At 37.9% G+C, this 17,402-nt stretch overlaps 2 protein-coding genes across 6 annotated transcripts; one reads left to right on the top strand and one right to left on the bottom strand.

The window, feature by feature from the left end:
• Positions 1-1,165: 1,165 nt before the first annotated feature.
• Positions 1,166-15,301, bottom strand: LOC128264469 (tachykinins). 4 transcript variants are annotated; one of them, XM_052999966.1, is made up of 4 exons: positions 15,180-15,301; positions 2,997-3,712; positions 2,295-2,520; positions 1,166-1,689 (listed from the first exon to the last, which is right to left on the bottom strand). In XM_052999966.1, the coding sequence occupies exons 2-4, from the start codon at positions 3,666-3,668 to the stop codon at positions 1,676-1,678; spliced, it is 912 nt and encodes a 303-aa protein (XP_052855926.1). In that variant the 5' UTR covers positions 3,669-3,712; positions 15,180-15,301; the 3' UTR covers positions 1,166-1,675. The 4 variants fall into 4 exon arrangements, with proteins under 4 accessions (XP_052855926.1, XP_052855943.1, XP_052855917.1 ...); XM_052999983.1 differs by having other exon boundaries at positions 2,295-2,496; positions 2,997-3,709; positions 15,180-15,273; XM_052999957.1 differs by having other exon boundaries at positions 2,997-3,709; positions 15,180-15,273.
• Positions 8,013-12,958, top strand: LOC128264458 (beta-galactosidase). Of its 2 annotated transcripts, none has more exons than XM_052999935.1 (5): positions 8,013-8,156; positions 9,998-10,219; positions 10,276-10,490; positions 10,896-11,313; positions 11,731-12,958. In XM_052999935.1, the coding sequence occupies exons 2-5, from the start codon at positions 9,999-10,001 to the stop codon at positions 12,788-12,790; spliced, it is 1,914 nt and encodes a 637-aa protein (XP_052855895.1). In that variant the 5' UTR covers positions 8,013-8,156; position 9,998; the 3' UTR covers positions 12,791-12,958. The 2 variants fall into 2 exon arrangements, with proteins under 2 accessions (XP_052855895.1, XP_052855905.1); XM_052999945.1 differs by lacking the exon at positions 8,013-8,156 and adding an exon at positions 8,624-8,642.
• Positions 15,302-17,402: the final 2,101 nt, after the last annotated feature.

The following is a 17,402-nucleotide window of genomic DNA, read 5'->3' on the forward strand; positions in this document are numbered from 1 at the left end:
ATTTGTGAAAGTGCCAACTAGTAACATAATATTCAAGAAAGTATGGAGATACATTTTATGGATTTTACTGAACAGTCAAATTAATTTTTATTAACTAGAAAAAAATATTTGTGGGATCTATGCAACTATATCTAAAAAAATGTAATTGTAATAGCTTAGATTGAATTGGATTATAGCAATAATTAAAATAGCAATTATTCAAATTCAAATTATTCAAATATTCAAACTTCTTTACCTCAAATTAATAAAATAAAATGTTTTAATTACACATTGGAACAGAGCATCTCAGGGATTTGAAGACTGTACCCCGTATCTATTAAAAAAAAAGTTAGGTTGACTGACTAAAATTAAAATATATGTACATATACAATCATTGTAATTAGTTTACCATATCTAATACCATTTAGATAAACGATTGATTACTTGAACAGTATTATTGCAATTATTTTTATTTTGAAATAATTGTATTAATGGCAGACAATAAAATTAGCTTACCAAACAAGTTTTTGACTAATTACTTCTTCTCTAAAAGAGGGCATAAAATCCATTTATAATGGTCTACTATTTCAAAGGAAATTTACTTTTAGTAATTCTCGGAAAAAATTTCAGGTAAAACTGCAGCCAAAGTGGATCTGCTGATGGCCTACCTGAATTTGTTAGGCCAGTGAAGTGCGCACTTTGAATTTCGGATACTCCCGTAACCCCTAACACCCATCAATCACTGTTGTTTCTATTAGCCGCCCAGTGTTCTGGTCTGTGGCCTCTAAGGTGCTTATTAGGAGTCTGCTCATATTTTGAAACTGTTCCGTTCGGTTTTGATTGTTTTGTATAAACAAGATGTCAGCTTGTAGCTACATGTGTAGATGAAATTGAATTTCTCGGAACTGTGAGAAGACTCTTTAATGTTTTCTTGTTTTTAATTGCTCATTGTTTTGATTTTAGTCAATATTAGATGACAGTTGTTGCGAGCTGACTTGCCTCTCTACAAAATTGAGGAAAATGAAAGCCGACCTTAATAAACCCTTTCGATTTTAAATCAAAATTAAATAATAAAAGTCGCTGAAATGTCTAGAGAAAATTTGTATTTGGATTTCAATTAAAGTGATTTGTACGACACCTCCATATAGATAAGACGCCTTCAGTTTTGGAAATAAATATTTATTCATTATTTACAATATTTATTTGTGCTAATTATGCATGTGTATATATCTCTTGTATACGTAGATGTACCACAATGAAATTGATTCTTTGAATATGTTTTGAAAATAAACAAATGTCTCCCATTTTTCATTTTACTTGTGCACTTGATCTATTTTTTATAATTTTGATTAAAAGTTTACACTTAGATATGCAAATAGTTAAATTTAAACCCACACAATCTTTGAAGCGTCATTCAATTTCAACAAAATGTACAATACAGTATTTGCAAGTCTCGTTATACATACATTAAGCTGAAAATTTTGTGTCAACTAACAGAGCAAATCTTATCCGTGTATTTTTGTGTGTTCGTGTTTGAAATAATCTCCAGCCCTGTGATTATTTGAAACACTCTTGTGATCCATTCTGCTTGCATGACTGCATTTCCGGTCACCTGTGTCCATCCACTCTTGCGTTTTCTAGTTTCGTAGCTCTAAGAGGAACTTCCATCGAGATCATTTAAATCATTTAACGTCGCTTACTCAAAAGGTGCTGAAAAATAAGTTATATAAATATGTCAATCGATACAGAATCAATTAAGAGCTTAAATGGTATTTACAAAGTAAGCGAAAAAAAATAGCAAGTATACAAATTATTCATTAAAGACTTAAAGGTAGACCTTAATTATTTAACTTTTATTTTTGTTTTTTTTTTTAAGTTTCAATATTTTGAGTTTAAAAATATATTTAAATATCTTATTATTATATAATTACTGTAGGTATACAATTTCATACCTACAATATAGCCTCTTTGTTACATTCAGAGAAAAAATATAGCAATCCAAATATTTTTACATTGAAATATATATTTTCGGGACTGATTCAGCCCCGAGGGGTGTTTTGTTTAATCCAAATTATTTTTAAGTATTAACAAATTTAGATTTATTGAAGCCTACAATGGACAAACTAATTTAATGTGTTAATAAATTCAAAACCACGTTTTAAAGAACCATTTGACATTCAAAAATTTTATGTTTCATTTTACTATGCCGTTTTTCGCTGGGTGTGTTTTATAGTATAGTAATATAAAAAAAACCAAAGTGAACAGAGATATATAGAGAATAATTTATCAATATTGGGAAATATTGTCAGCCTTACCTGGCCGCTTGCCGCGCATTCCTAAGAATCCGTTTGGTGCCCGTTTTTCTCCCCAAAGGTAGAGCCAGGGATGTACCAGAGACTGTTGGTGATCCTCCCCGTTTCCGATTCCATTTCCCTCCAGATCGGCCTTCTTACCACGCACTGCCACAAATTTGCTGTTGAAGTCTGCGAAGCGCTGTTGTTTTCCCAAGTCGTAGGACTTTTTAAAGAAATTATGCCAGAACTGGAGGCGATTAGATCTTCACATTGATTTAAAGTGATAAGAAATGGCAATGGTTTGCTGTGGAGTAACTAACCATAATTAAAGGTAAATTTAAAACAATTCTAAAACGCAAAATTGAATTGCAAGCCAACAGTATCTTCTATTGTTTATTGTTTAAAATAGATTTCGTCTTTCGGAAAATCTAAGCACTTTTGAACATTTATCCATAAATACACTTTAAAACAAATTAGTTTTTGTGTAAAGCTTTTTTTTCTGTTTTTCTTTATTTTTAAAGTTTAGCCTTGGGTATCTTAAAGCAATTTTATTTTAAAGTAATAAATAAATCAATGCAACCGATACTCAATCGAAAAGACAATTTAAAAATTGCTCGTTTAATAAAAAAGTTTATTGTCCTAATTATAGTTCATTTTTATATTTCTAAGAACATTAAATAATAATAATAAAGAAAGAGTATTACAGCTTTTCATGAGACTTACCTTTGAGAGAGCTTCCCGTTTGTAGTGCTGGTGAGAGACGTCCTTCTTGCCCCGCATCCCCACAAACGAGTTGACCGGAGCCCTCTTCTGGGACAGCTCCATGGCCTCGTCCGCCTCCGCTTCCGTGTCTTCATCGCCCCCCAGGAGGGCGGGTCGCTTGCCCCGCATGCCCGTGAATCCTGTGGGCGCCCGCTTGCCCACAGCTGGCCCCTCACCTGTCGCCATGCGCTCCCAGAAGTCCCGCAGCAGGCTATCCCGCAAGTGCTCCTCCTCCAGGTGCTGCAGGACATCGGACAGGCGGGCGGCATTGATCGGGAAGAGCTTCTTGCCGCGCATGCCCACGAAGGCCAGTGGCGCCTTCTTCAAACGCCGCCCGTTCTCGGCGTAGTAGCTATCCGCCTCCTCGTCGGCGTAGTCCAAAGGATCTGGCCCGGGTCCCAGCCAGTTTCCCTCCGACGTGTCCCCCTCCTCGTCCTTCTTGCCGCGCATCCCGATGAAGCTGGACGTGGGTGCCCGCTTCACCACCTTGCGCGGCTGCTCGGCGCCAGGCTGGCCAGTCAGCGGACTGGCCGAGTTCTCCGCCTCCGCCTCCGCATCCGTAGCAGTCGAAGGTGACGGCAGCAGGAGCAGCAGCAGCAGCGCCACCGCTATCAAACCGCTCTGAGTGCGCATTGGACGTGGCGAGCTTTTAGGCGGGCGTGGAATACAATGCGCTGCTGGAGAAGCAAACTTAAAGGGTTATGTAAAATTGGAATTGAAAAAAATTAAATTTATTTTTTGTTTTATTTTCTTAGTGTGCATGTAATAAAGAAAACACACAAATTTTAAAACGAACTTCTTAAATATATTTTTTAGTAATTAATGAAAGATTTTTTCTCACCGATTAATATTTATACTTATTTATTATTTATATTTATTTATTTATAAACAATATTTTGGTAAAAAAAAAACACAAAATTCTGGATAATGTTTTTGGCTTTCAACTGTATATAACCCCCCTCTTTGAACTCGAAAAAACACAACTTAAAAAAAAAATGTACCGAAAATTTACATCTGGAATTTGGAGAACAGCGTTTGATATATAAATCAATCGAATTACGTAAAAATAAAGAAGTTTGAAGACTTTATTCGCCAAAATTAATTGAATACACACAGCTTTGATATTTTGTATAGCATGAAACAACTCAGATTTAAATAAACCAAACTATAGCGAGCACACTATGATCATTTTTTGCTATTATACACATAGACAATAACACATAACACGCTAGAATCAGTAAATTTACTGAAAATGTTGTATAATTTTTGGTCAATGCTTTTTTATTTTTGTTAAATGGCAATCATTTGAATTTACATAAGTAATTCTATTATGGATCATAAAGTCATAAATTTTAAAAGAGTTAGTTTTTATAATATAATAGATTCACCCAAAGCTTTCGGTTCGAGTATATTTCTCTATGTAGCTCTTATATTTCAAATTGCATAAATACTTGTATTCTTTTAAATGGAACAAATTTCACTGCCGGGAAAACACCGAAAAAACACATATAAGAGAAACCCTTAAAAATGTTTTTCATTTCATTTCCTGTTTTGTTTGTTTTGATTTATTTTTTTTTTTTGCATAAGGCAAGTGCCCTAGTGCACTTAGACTCAGAAATTCCCTGCGGCGGCGTCTACTTGACCTTTTTGTAGTCGGGTTTCAGGGTAGGCAGAGGCATGAGTGGGTTAAGGGGTTTGGAAGGAAAGCAAATGGTTTCAACATGCATGAGGGCATTTCCCTAGGACAAGCCATCTTAAAACGCTGCATAGTATTGTTAACCAGCATCCTAGATTTCATAAATTTATTTACCAATCATTTTGTAGCTAAGTGATATTTTAAGCTATACTTTGTATAAGAACTTAAAAGATTTAAAGTTATTTGGCGTGGTTAAAATTTCCGTGAAAATACCCTTATATGTATATTCGTTCGCTTGGTTGCCGGTCGTGTGGCGAAATGCAATCGATGTTAAGTGTAACGGCTGCTGATGTTGCAATTTATAGTCCCAAATGCAAACACAAAGGAAGAAATTGAGAATGTACACTCAAGAATTTTTAATTCACTTCTCAAATTTGGTTGAACACACATTTTTAAACGGCATATATTTGTGTTAAAGCTTAAATTTGATTATTTGGATCCAAAAATGCAGTTACTAAGAGCTAAAGATATATAAGTAGTTTCTTTGCTTAAAGTTTAAAAAAGATTTAACTTAAAATAAAGATATTGAATGAAAAATGTAAAAAATGTTCATAATATAATATTATATTATTAATTAAAGAATATAGTTGACTAAATGAATTAAAAAATGTAGTTGCTAAAAGCTAAATCTATCTAATTAGCCTGTTTGCTAAAACATTAAATTAAAATTTGAACTCCACTAAATTCATAGCTGTTTGTTAATCAAAAATTTTAAACAAACCATGTTTGTTTAGTCCTCAAAAACTATTTCAAAATAGCATGATAATTTGTTTAATATAATATTTTAATATGTAAAAAAATAAAACAGTTTTGCCTATGATTTTTTGAGTATACTTTTTTTCAGGTACATTTCCAAGTGCAGCATCCCCAGCCACGAGTAACTCTAACGAGTTGACGCCACGCATGATTATGCCACGCCTTGCAAAGTCAAATTGCCATGCAAATGCCTCTGGCCCGCTGAATAACACCAAACCCAAGCCCAGGGGGGAAATGGCGATGGTGTCGGAGCTGCAGGGACAACAGGAGCAATAGATGTAAAAACTGTGGCCTCGTCTAACGATGCGCACAGGAAACAACAAACATGTAATTCAATTGATTGCCACCGGCGGCGTCAACCGCAGACTAGCAAACACATCGGGGAGAAAAGGAGCAGCAGCAATTCAATTGAACTTAGCGAAATGCATTTGAATTGAATTGATGTTGAGTTTGCTACAATCAACAGGTTGGCTTGGTACTTAAGCCTCATCAGTGTTATGCTTACGACGCCTCTATGCGACTCTGTTTGCTTAGAGTTTTTGAGTTTAGCTTAAGTGCTAGAGGCTCTAAAGTTTCCTGCTTTTTAAAGTTTCAATTATAACAGCAGGGAGAAAAGGAAAGTACCTAAAATGTCAAAGCATCAGCACATGAGAGTCGACCTTTAAATGAACAGTGGGATGTGAGGAGTATACGCTTAAGTTCACTTTCAAGCCAACAAAAAAATAAACAAATTTACTAATTAATTAAAAATGATTATCTAAGGAATTTTAAGATCATTACATCAACGGTGGCTGATGAGTTTTCCTATTAAATTATAAATTATAATTATTATAATTATTAAATTCCTATAAATTATATTATAGCCTTGACCTAAGGCTTAGCAAGAACATAGTTGTATATATATAACAAAATTTGTTAAGCAAATACAGGCTGCAAAATCTACTATAACACCAATTATTTAGCCCTTTAGTCGATATATTATTAAAGTGGCTCTAGCTATGAACAATCTCTGACATACATTTGTGCTTCTTTTGAAACCAGTAAATGGCCTGCTTATCCCACCGTACAATTCAACTAATGCCACTAAAGTTTGCTGCTGCAAAATTAACAGCCTGCTAGTGTGGCGAGCTTCCGGTTCTCGAACTACCTGGCCACGTCCAGGCAGGACATCAGGACGTCAGGACATCAGGACATGAGGCAGACAGCGGACAGTCGGACCATTGTCCACTAGTCCGTAGTCCAAAGTCCGGGCTCAACTCCCTCTGCTGCCTTAATGCGGCTAAGCTGTTAACTTGGCCGTGTCTGTTGTCTAATTGTCTATGTAGGCCGCTCTCTGTCCCCGAACGTGTTTGTGTGACTTCCAGTTGCCTCGGGGTGTGTGTGTGTGTGTGTGTGTGCATCCCACAGGACACTTTAAAATGCCGACAGGCGTGTGAGATTAAAGACGTGCCAAGGCGTTCTACGTCTAGATTTACATTTTGGCCAACACATTGTATGCTCGGCTTCCTGCACAATGGCTTGTGTGGGTGCCTTTTTTTTTTTTGTGGGCGGGTAATATGGGTCCATTAGCCCAGATGGAAGGCTAGAAGGCCCACGGAATGTGACCCAACAACATGCGGACTGAATCACAAGCCCAGCAGAAAAGTATGAAATTAATAATAAAACAACATGGAAAATTCATTTTTTGGCCAATTGCCTGCGGCTGCATTCCTATTTTGAATGCGAGGAGGCCTAAATTCGGGACAAAGCAAACACGCGGACACACACACAGTTAATGCATAAAAAATGAGGCGTGACTGTACTTTTAAATTGACTCTCTGTTAGACGAACAGCTGCAGCCCAATTCCGTATTTCCACCGGCATCGGGATATGCGTGTGTATTTTAAATAAATTTACATTAATTTTTTGAAAACGACTTCGACAGCTAAAAGGGAAAGCTTATTGCCCGGGGCCATGAAAAGTCTCTCGATGGATGCAAATAGGGAAACCCTCAATATAATAGGTTAAAAGTAAGGGATCATCTGATGTACCAAACCAAATTAAAAGTAGAATGGTTTAGTGTCCTAAAAATATATCTTTGATTATGATATAGTATAGCATATGATATAGTCAAGTTATTCTGGTATTAGCTCAACTTCAAGCTATTAAAAATATTTGCCACTAGAAGAGCCAAAAAAGCTTTAACCCATTTTAAAATTTTCAATCATAATATTTTTTCTCAATAAAATCATAATCTTTTTTGTGGGCTTATTGCTATTATTTGTTCTTAATAAACCTTATTTTTATTATTTTAAAAGATTGTAAATGCGTTGATCATGTGTAGATCAACAAGAACTAAATATTTGATAACAGTTTGTTGCCATTTAGGTGATTTTTGTTAATCTCTCCAAATTATAGTTTTCCATTCAGCGAAATGTTGCCCAACAAATGTTGCCGCTGCGGTGCAATTGTTCTGGCCTCATGTTGCCAGCCGCATCTTCGGTTCTGCACTTAATCGGGGTTTCTGGTCAACGCACGATCAGTTTGAACTCGGGTTTCAAGCGGATCGCTTGGCGCGCTTTTCATTTCCTCAACGTCGCGTTTGCATTCCGTGTTTCTATTTGTTCATTGCTCTATATCAACGCAAAAGTTAAATATTTCTTCTACTACGTTTAGTTGCAATCACCGAGGTGAGTGAGTGTCAAGCCAATAGCTGGATCTCGATCCAGCAGGCTTTGTATACTGAACCAACTGGGCCCTCTTTCACCGTGAAAGAACAATGCACGATCGCAAACTTTCTCGCCTAATTGTCAGCTAAGTTAAATGGAACACTCAGCGGGTAACAGAAATGTAAAATCAGGTGGGGGGGTGTTTGTACGTGGGCATGCAAAATAATCTATTTAGGTCAGATGCCTTTAATGTACTGGGCTCAACTTGAGCCCTCGTTGGTGTTCCAGTTCTGATTCTCCCTTTGGTTCTGTATATTAGTTCAATTTTTGAAAATCCCATATACGGGAATCTTTTTTTATGGACTTGAATTTATTTTAAGGTTAGTTGCAATAACAGGGCTGGTACTTCACAGAACATTTGGTTAAAGGTGAATTTGACTTATCAGGACTAGGACTATCTATCTGTCTGAAAAACCTTCTCGTGATAACAGGGAGGGAATCACAAAAGTAAATCACAATCATTTATTTTTTTTTAGTAAATCAATTTGCTATATTACATTATACCAATCAAAGTTGAAACTTGACTTATTTCAAAAGGCAGGCTAAATACTTTTTAAAATAATCAATGAATATTCACAATAAATAATTGAAAGTAAACATTTAAAGTGAGAACAGGTCAAGTTATGAGCTAGGGAAATTGTTTTGTTGTTCAAATTAGTCAATTTTAAATATGTTAGAATAACATGAGTAATTCAATTAATCAATGAATCATTTTATGAAATAATAAACTTATCCACGCGAAAAACGTTCATAAAATAATGGCAGTCAAGCACCAGAGGACAATGAATCACAAAAATAATTGTTTACTATGCAGAAACAATATTATGTTCCCTGGAAAATGTTTTCATAGATTCAGCCTAATCAAAAGAATCCGCATCGAGAACATAAATAAAATAAAACACAAACACACGTACATATGTCAAATCGCATAAAATGAAGACGTTAAAGCTAAGAAAAAACTTGTGGCGATAAGAATGAATCCATAATAAAGTGTCCGAATACTGAAATAACAATTCATTATTATTGTCGAACAGCTGCTGTGGAAGTATGTACAAAAGTACGCATGAAATTCTACTCTGTGCCAGAAAGTCAGATTAAATAATTGGCTTAGGCTGAGCTTGCATTAATTAATGAGGCCCGAAGGGAATGCAGCCACACACCAAGACGAACTGCCGCCAAGAAGTATAGGAGGGTTTGAGTAAATGGAATTAATTCCAAACAATTCATAAGCAAAACAAACAAAAGATTATATCGTTTTGTTGTCACTAAGCAATTGAGCCGTGAACTTCAATTGAAGCATTTCAACTGAAACGAGACACGCTTTGCACTGCGATGAACTCAACTGAGCTGAGCTTAGCTGAACCGAGATGATTTAGATTGATTCTCTAGGAAGCGGAACGGGTTAAGAACTTATACTAGCCGGAAGAAAAATCACTGCTCTGGGAAAATGGGAAAACAGAACACTTTAAGAAATTAGGAGTGTTATTTAGATAATGGGTTTATAAACGGTTTTAAAACAAATTGGATTTGAAATTATTTACCATGAATATAAACATTTTATACTAAGTCAATACTAAAACAGATTTTAATTTTAATCATTTCTAGCTTTTGTTACATTTATTTTGTTGCACACTACTTTGTTTATTTATTATTTCAAATTATTGAAATAATTAAAGGAGATTAAAAGAGATGTTTGAGATTGCCACTTTTGATTTTCTTTAAATTAGAGAGACAGAAACAAATTAATATTTTTTTAATTAAACCGCATTAATTAAAAACATTATCTGTTCTTTTAATTGAAGGATGAAGTTTTGTCTAGTAGTCCTGGTGGGGCTATTCACGCTTTTGGCAGCGGTTTCAGCGAATCGCACTTTCACAGTCGACTACGACAACGATCAGTTCCTCAAGGATGGGAAATCCTTTCGGTTCATTGCGGGATCCTTCCACTACTTCCGTGCACATCCAGCCACCTGGCAGCGGCATCTGCGAACCATGAGAGCCGCGGGACTCAATGCAGTGACTACGTAAGTCTATTCTAGCTTGTTATTGATTGACAAGTCATTTTTCAAATAACTACTAGCTATGTCGAGTGGTCATTGCACAATCCCCGCGATGGCGTTTACGTCTGGAGTGGAATTGCCGATCTGGAGCACTTTATTCGTCTGGCCGTGGGCGAGGATCTGCTGGTCATTCTTCGTCCGGGACCTTATATTTGCGCAGAGCGGGACATGGGCGGCTTTCCCTACTGGCTGCTCAACAAGTATCCGGGGATTCAACTCCGAACAGCTGATGTCAGTAAGTATCTTGATTAACTATTCTCACAAGTCAAGCGAAAAGAAAATTACTTTTCTCTAAACAAAAACTAAATTGTAATTTTTGTAAATCCTATTCCTACATTTTTTTTTGATTTAAACGACCATTGACGATTTAAAAAACTTTTATTTCAGTTGGATTAATCAAAAAAAAAAAAAAATATGTTAAAGAAATTAATTATTGATTGTTAAATAATATTTAAACTATTGGGTATGAGAAATTTCTCAATAAGATAATAATACCACCAAAGTAGCAAAATAAAACTTATGTGGCATAGAAAAGAAACTTTAAGTTAATTTGTTTTTTAATTAATACTTATACTTGAACTTTATTCTATATTTGAACTTTATTTTGTGCTCAACTTAATGGTTAATTTTTTATTTTCAGATTATCTAAGCGAGGTGCGGTTATGGTACGCCCAACTGTTTGCCAAGATGTCCAAATATCTGTACGGCAATGGAGGACCCATTATCATGGTGCAGGTGGAGAACGAATACGGTTCCTACTTTGCCTGCGATCTCAACTACCGCAATTGGATTCGGGATGAGACCGAGAGTCACACCAAAGGCCATGCGGTGCTCTTCACCAACGACGGACCCAGTGTGCTGCGCTGTGGTAAAATCCAGAACGTCCTGGCCACCATGGACTTTGGATCCACCAACGATCTCAAGCCCGTTTGGGCCAAATTGCGGAGGTACCAGCCCAAGGGTCCGCTGGTCAACGCCGAATACTATCCCGGCTGGTTAACCCACTGGACGGAACCGATGGCCAATGTGAGCACGGGATCGATTACTACTACTTTTATGTAAGTTAAACTTATAAACTACACTTTCTTGGTTGAAAAAACCCTAATTCTAGTATGTACAATGTACATTTTTGATTTAAAAACGATGTTTTAATCCATTTAATACTTGAAACTCACTGATTTCAAGATCGACTTAATAAAAATACAAAAAAACAGGGTTTAATCTAAAATGGTATTGGTTTAGGAATAGTAAGGCCAAGACCTCTCGTAAATGAAGCAAGAATATATAAAATAACGAAAGTACGAAAGTATTTTCGCTTATTACTAAAATTTATCTTATCTAGCTTTAATTACTTAAATGACTAGAAAATATTTTAATGACCAGAAACTATCTTAATGACTAAATACCATTTTAATAGCTCCGTTAAATACTATCCAAACAAAACGTGTTAAATAAAACTTTACTTTGTCTTCCAGAAACATGCTGGACAGTGGAGCAAGTGTCAATTTCTATATGTTCTACGGCGGCACTAATTTCGGATTCACGGCCGGTGCGAATGAGATCGGACCGGGTAACTATATGGCGGACATAACCAGCTATGACTACGATGCACCCATGACGGAGGCGGGGGATCCCACTCCAAAATATATGGCCCTGCGCCGCATCATTGCCCGCTATCTTCCACTGCCCAATCAGCCGGTGCCCGGACCCGTTCCCAAAAGAGCCTACGGAACAGTGCGTCTGATCAGCTGCTGCAGCCTGCTGTCCCCGGATGCGCGAAACCGTCTTTCCACCGGCTTTGTGCAGTCTGCCAAACCTAAGAGCTTTGAGGCTCTGGGACAGTATTCTGGACTGGTTCTATACGAGACGTGGCTGCCCAGCTTCCAGCGGGATCCGAGCATTCTCAACGTGCCCGGAGTGGCGGACCGTGGTTATGTCTACGTGGATGGCGAGTACGTGGGACTGGTGGCCAGGGAAACACCCGTTTTTGAGCTATCGCTGAGTGCAAGTGCCGGGCGAAAGTTGCAGATCATCGTGGAGAACCAGGGACGCATCAATTATGGCCGGCAGCTCAATGACTTCAAGGGCATCCTGCGGGATGTGCGGCTGGACAAGCATGTGCTGAACAACTGGAACATGACCCAGTTTCCGCTCGAGTCGTACGATCATCTGGAGCAGCTGATTACCCAGTCGGATGAGGCATCTCGCCACGGCTTCCATGAGTTGAGGAAGTTGAGGACAATGCTGCGCCACGGTCCCGCCATCTATCATGGCAACCTGAACGTCCAGAAGGAGTCGGATCTGGCGGACACCTATCTGGACATGTCGGACTGGGGCAAGGGCATTGTCTTCTTGAACGGCGAGAACCTCGGCAGATACTGGCCACTGGTGGGGCCGCAAGTCACCCTGTATGTGCCGGCACCGGTGCTCAAGGTGGGCTCGAATCGCCTGGTGGTGGTGGAGTACCAGCAGACACCCACCTCCCTGGAGCTGCACTTCCGGGACACCCCCATTCTGAACGCGAGAACCGTTTAGCTCGTGAGCCTAAGGGCTTCCGCGACGTGCATCCCATCGCCACACATCATGCATCATTCGTTAATGTAGATCTAAATGTAAATTTATGCGCTTTAAGTTCTTTGTGAGACATTAAAAGCGACTCCGAGACGGACGCGTCCTTTCTGCCTCGTTATCCCTTTTGTAAAAGACTCATTAAAGCCTTGGGTGGGTGGGCATATCAAAAGGGGCGGGGAGTGGCAGGTCTGACATGTGTGACCTTTGTGCCTTGGCCAAATTAATCCCTAATGATTGAAATTGAAATCCACAGAAACGCGCTGATGATGAACTGTAAGTCAAAGACGGGTCGAAAAATGAGTCGCGTCTTGGTTCGTTGATTTTTAGGTACCTAAAAGTTTTTTATGACAGTGACAAAATCCCCCTCCATTTTGGGTTTTTAGGGAAGTTGCCCCAAACATGTTGGATCTGTTCTGTTGATTTATAAATGAGTGCATGTCTCAAATCTTTGCTTATTTATAAAAAATATTCAAGCTTAAATGGATTTTGCGTATTTATAAAACAGTTTCGACTTGAAAAACTTAACAATCTTGTTTTAATTCAAAATAAAATATAAAAATCGAATTAGTTTATTTAAAAAATTACCAGTTAAATAACTAAAACAAGTAAGCGGACATCTATATATTCAGATATCCCATAGCTTTATACATTTCTCACCACATATTCAGTTACCAATCCCATTTTTTGTTGAATCTTTTTACTCATTGTGCTATTATGTTAAAATATTTATACTAACTTAAAAATTGAATAGTTTCCAAGCCCTCAAGCTATTCCAAACTGTTCTTAAACAGAAATAAAATATTTACCTAAATTGCCATACCGATGCTATTTCGGTGCGCCATTACCCGGAGTGTTCCGGACCCGAGAATCACTCCCCACTTGGCCATCTCTTGTTGCCGTAATGAGTCCGGCAGCTACAGTTGTTGCCCGGGTTAATTAGTGCGGGCCCGGACTCGCACTCGCACACACTCGCTTGCAGTGGCTTACATTTTAAAGGATCTTTAGGCGCAGCTGCAACTCAAGTATTTGTGTTTTTGCTGGCTACACATACTGTAATTGCCCTGTTCTCGTTGTCCAAGTTGACATAAAACAAGTTAAGACCCAGGGGCAGTTTTAAAGCGTCGCCTCATGTCACCCGTGTCCACCCACCCCATCCCAATCCATGAGATCCCATCCCATCCCGCCGGGTCGGTAGTGTCTTTTCGGGAGTGCTCCCCAATGGGATGGCGTTGCGTGCTGCCACCGGATGTGTGCCATCGCCATCCCAATCCGGAATCTGGGTCCTGCATTGATGTTGCTTTTTATTAGCTTTCGCCGCCGGCTGCCAATTGATGACGGCCATCCTCCGTAAACAATGTTGGCGCTCTCGCCGGTCCGAAATATGTAAAAACAAAGGAAACTTGACTTCGAACTTCTCCAAGAAGTTTGTACGTGTGTTTTTATCACCCAATTGTTATGACGATCTTATCAGCTAATCAGGCCAATTAACACATTGTCATTGTATTCCATAATATGTATAGGGAAAGACTATTTATTTGTAACTCCCAGTCTATTATGAACTGCAGCTTTAATATGCAGAATTTGAGAGAATTAAGTGACATTTCTTTTTTTATCTTGTCTAAATTGGGTTCAAGCCAGCCAAGAAGTTTTACGGTGGGTTGTTGTTGCGTTGTCATAAAAACTTGGTGATGATATTAAACAGTCCCCAGAGATCAAATAGCACATTAAATCTGGTACCGATGTTGAACATGCTGAAAAACAAAACTTCAAATGTTTTGTTTTTTATGATGGAGTTGGATTTTTTGGCAATAATAATAATTTTTCATAAAAAACAAAATTGTAGAAAGCTTTTTTAATGAGATGAGAAAGAACGTTTGTCAAAAAATGTAAGCTTCATTCCAGACAATGTTTTTTGAAAATTAAACGAATTTTTTCTAAGCTAATTTGAGAAAAAAACTTGAGAAAAAAAGCAGAACAGAAATCGAAAATAATAGTTATATTAAAGATGTTTTTTTACAGACTTCTGTAAAAATGTTTTGCGGCGTTTGAAAAAAAAAATAAAAAATAAATGTGTCAAAAAATCATTGTTTGGGTCCGTGATCTTTAGTTAACTATATTGTTAGACTTCAATAAAAGAGATTGACCTTCTTTTAAACCTTTTAACTGCCTTTAAATATACTTTCGTAATTAAAGATACCTTACAAATATATTCCCAACTTTTCAATACCGCACATTCTTGTTTTTGGGCAACATAATAAAGGAATGGGATTTATTAAAATTAAAAAATAAAACGATGTTATAGTAAAAACGTTACACAAATTTACTGCAAACTTAGGCAGAAATGCTCACTTACAAATACGGCCAATCTGCCTTGGAGTTATATTTCACTTTCAGTTTTATCTGTTTGTTTTACTTTGTACTGCTCGCGTAACGAACGCGCCGAGAAGTATGCAACAACTGAGCGACAGATCGAAGCGACAACGGACCTTTATAAAAGCTGAAGAAGGACAACGCCGAAACAGGAAGCACGACCGGCAGGACACGAGGGTGAACCGAACACAAAGTGGCTCGGCTGTTGTTCAGATGTGTGTGTGTGTGTGTGTGTGTGTGTGCTCGTGCATATCAACAATTGGTCGAATAGAATCTGAGGCGATACGAGGTGTGGCTGTGTGTGTGTGTGTGTGTGGCGGTGTGCTCTTTTATGCGGCCGCCACTTCATCGTGGAATAAAAAATTGCCTCCTCGCCGAGCAATTGAATTGAACGGAATTTCTGTTTGCATATGTGAATAAAACATATGCAAAAAGTAGGCGAAATGCGAAATGGCAAAAAAGGCGAAATGAGAACGGAGAAAAGCAGCCAACTGGACAACTGGCAGAGCCACATGTATAAAGAAAAAATAATTTCGATTTCTTTTGCCGTACTCATTTGGTTTTTGGTTTATTTAAATATTTATGATGGACCTTATGCATGCGAAATGTCCATATAAAAATTATGCATTTTGTTGGTTTTTCCCTGGCTATTTGTCCAAAAAATTTGTAATTAAATTTATTTCCATATGCGACCCATTAGGCAAAAAACTCTATTGTCCTGACCAACAAAGTGGCATTATGTATGTATTTAAACACAAGTGATATTTAAAATAACAAGCAGCTGTGCTTAACTGAAAAAAATATTTTAAAAAATACATTTTTTGGTCGTTCTAAATAAAACAAAGGAGGTAGTAAATCTATAGTACTTTTTTTTATATATTTTTATAAATTAAAGAAATTACTTTAAATGCGTGTGCCTAAAAACTTAAGCAAAACAAACTGCCAAAAAATTACTTCTTTTAAATTGTTCATTTCTGACTGTCAGCCTCTTATTTCGACCAGAGACAAATTATTTTGAAATAAATATGTGCATTTAAAGCGGACAAACGAAATTATCTCAAATGCGTCACAAACTGAGCCGGAAAATTGGTTTCTGGCAGATTTAAGCGGGCCCGACCATCAACGGTGCACTTGAGGCGAGGTCGCGGCATTCAAGATAAGACACCCGCAACACCCACGCGCCACTCGGAAAGGCCAAGTGGATGCCACACATCCGGGGACCAGTAGTTGTTCGCTTGTTGCAACTCGCAGCCACTACAACGCCAGTTTTTCGGTCTAAAATTATACGTGGAAGCACCGTCGCTTCCTGCTGGCCCCATCTTATCTGTGCATCATTTCTCTCGAGATTTCCTTCCGCCCAACGCCATTGAGTCGTAAAAGTTACAGTGTACAGAGCCCGTTAAAATTTGCATTTAAATTGCAACTGATTTCGGTGCCGAAAATAGCCCATTCTCACCCTTGCACAATTAGGAGGATTTCCAACTAAACGAAATGCCCCCGGTGACGCAACAAATATTTGCCCCAACCATTGGTAAACATAATTAGCATTTAATTAAAATAAAATTGCCCATCGATAGACAAGCAATTTGTGATTTGATTATCGAAATCAAATAAGACCGCCGCAAAGCCTTTTGGCTTGTGTAAATAGCCGCAACTGCGAATTGGGAACAGGACCAGATAAGGCCCTCCCACGCTGGAACCAGCTGATAACTGCGGAATATGGACGCTAAGTGTGCGATTGATTGGATTATGGCTCTTTTGCAGCGGATGCGAATGACATTTTATGGGTCAGTGATAGACAGCAAATTGGTTTTGTTTTGGTTTTGTATCGTTTGCCTCTATTTTCGGATGCCGCATTGCCACCTGTTGCTGGGAAATGGCTCTGCTGGTGCTGCACTTTGTGCAGGTGGTGCAAATTGAATTTAAAATTGCATTCCGCGCGTGGGAGGTGTACAAATATTAAGGGAAGAGTTCTACAGTAAGCCCAACTGAGTCTCAGCGAGGGTAGGTCGATCGCTTGTAGGCCACCCACAATAAGCATAAGTCGGTTAAAGGGTATAGCGCTTTAGCTTCTTAATAAATTAATTGTGAGAGGTGTATCTTTTGTAAGTGTAGATATACACTTTAACTAGTACCAGATACACATAACTTCAGATTTTTTTTGCTCAGATTAAACCTTTAAGTATTTATTTAGTATAACGATATT

This window comes from Drosophila gunungcola, chromosome 3R, assembly GCF_025200985.1.
Source record: "Drosophila gunungcola strain Sukarami chromosome 3R, Dgunungcola_SK_2, whole genome shotgun sequence".
NCBI lineage: Eukaryota > Metazoa > Arthropoda > Insecta > Diptera > Drosophilidae > Drosophila > Drosophila gunungcola.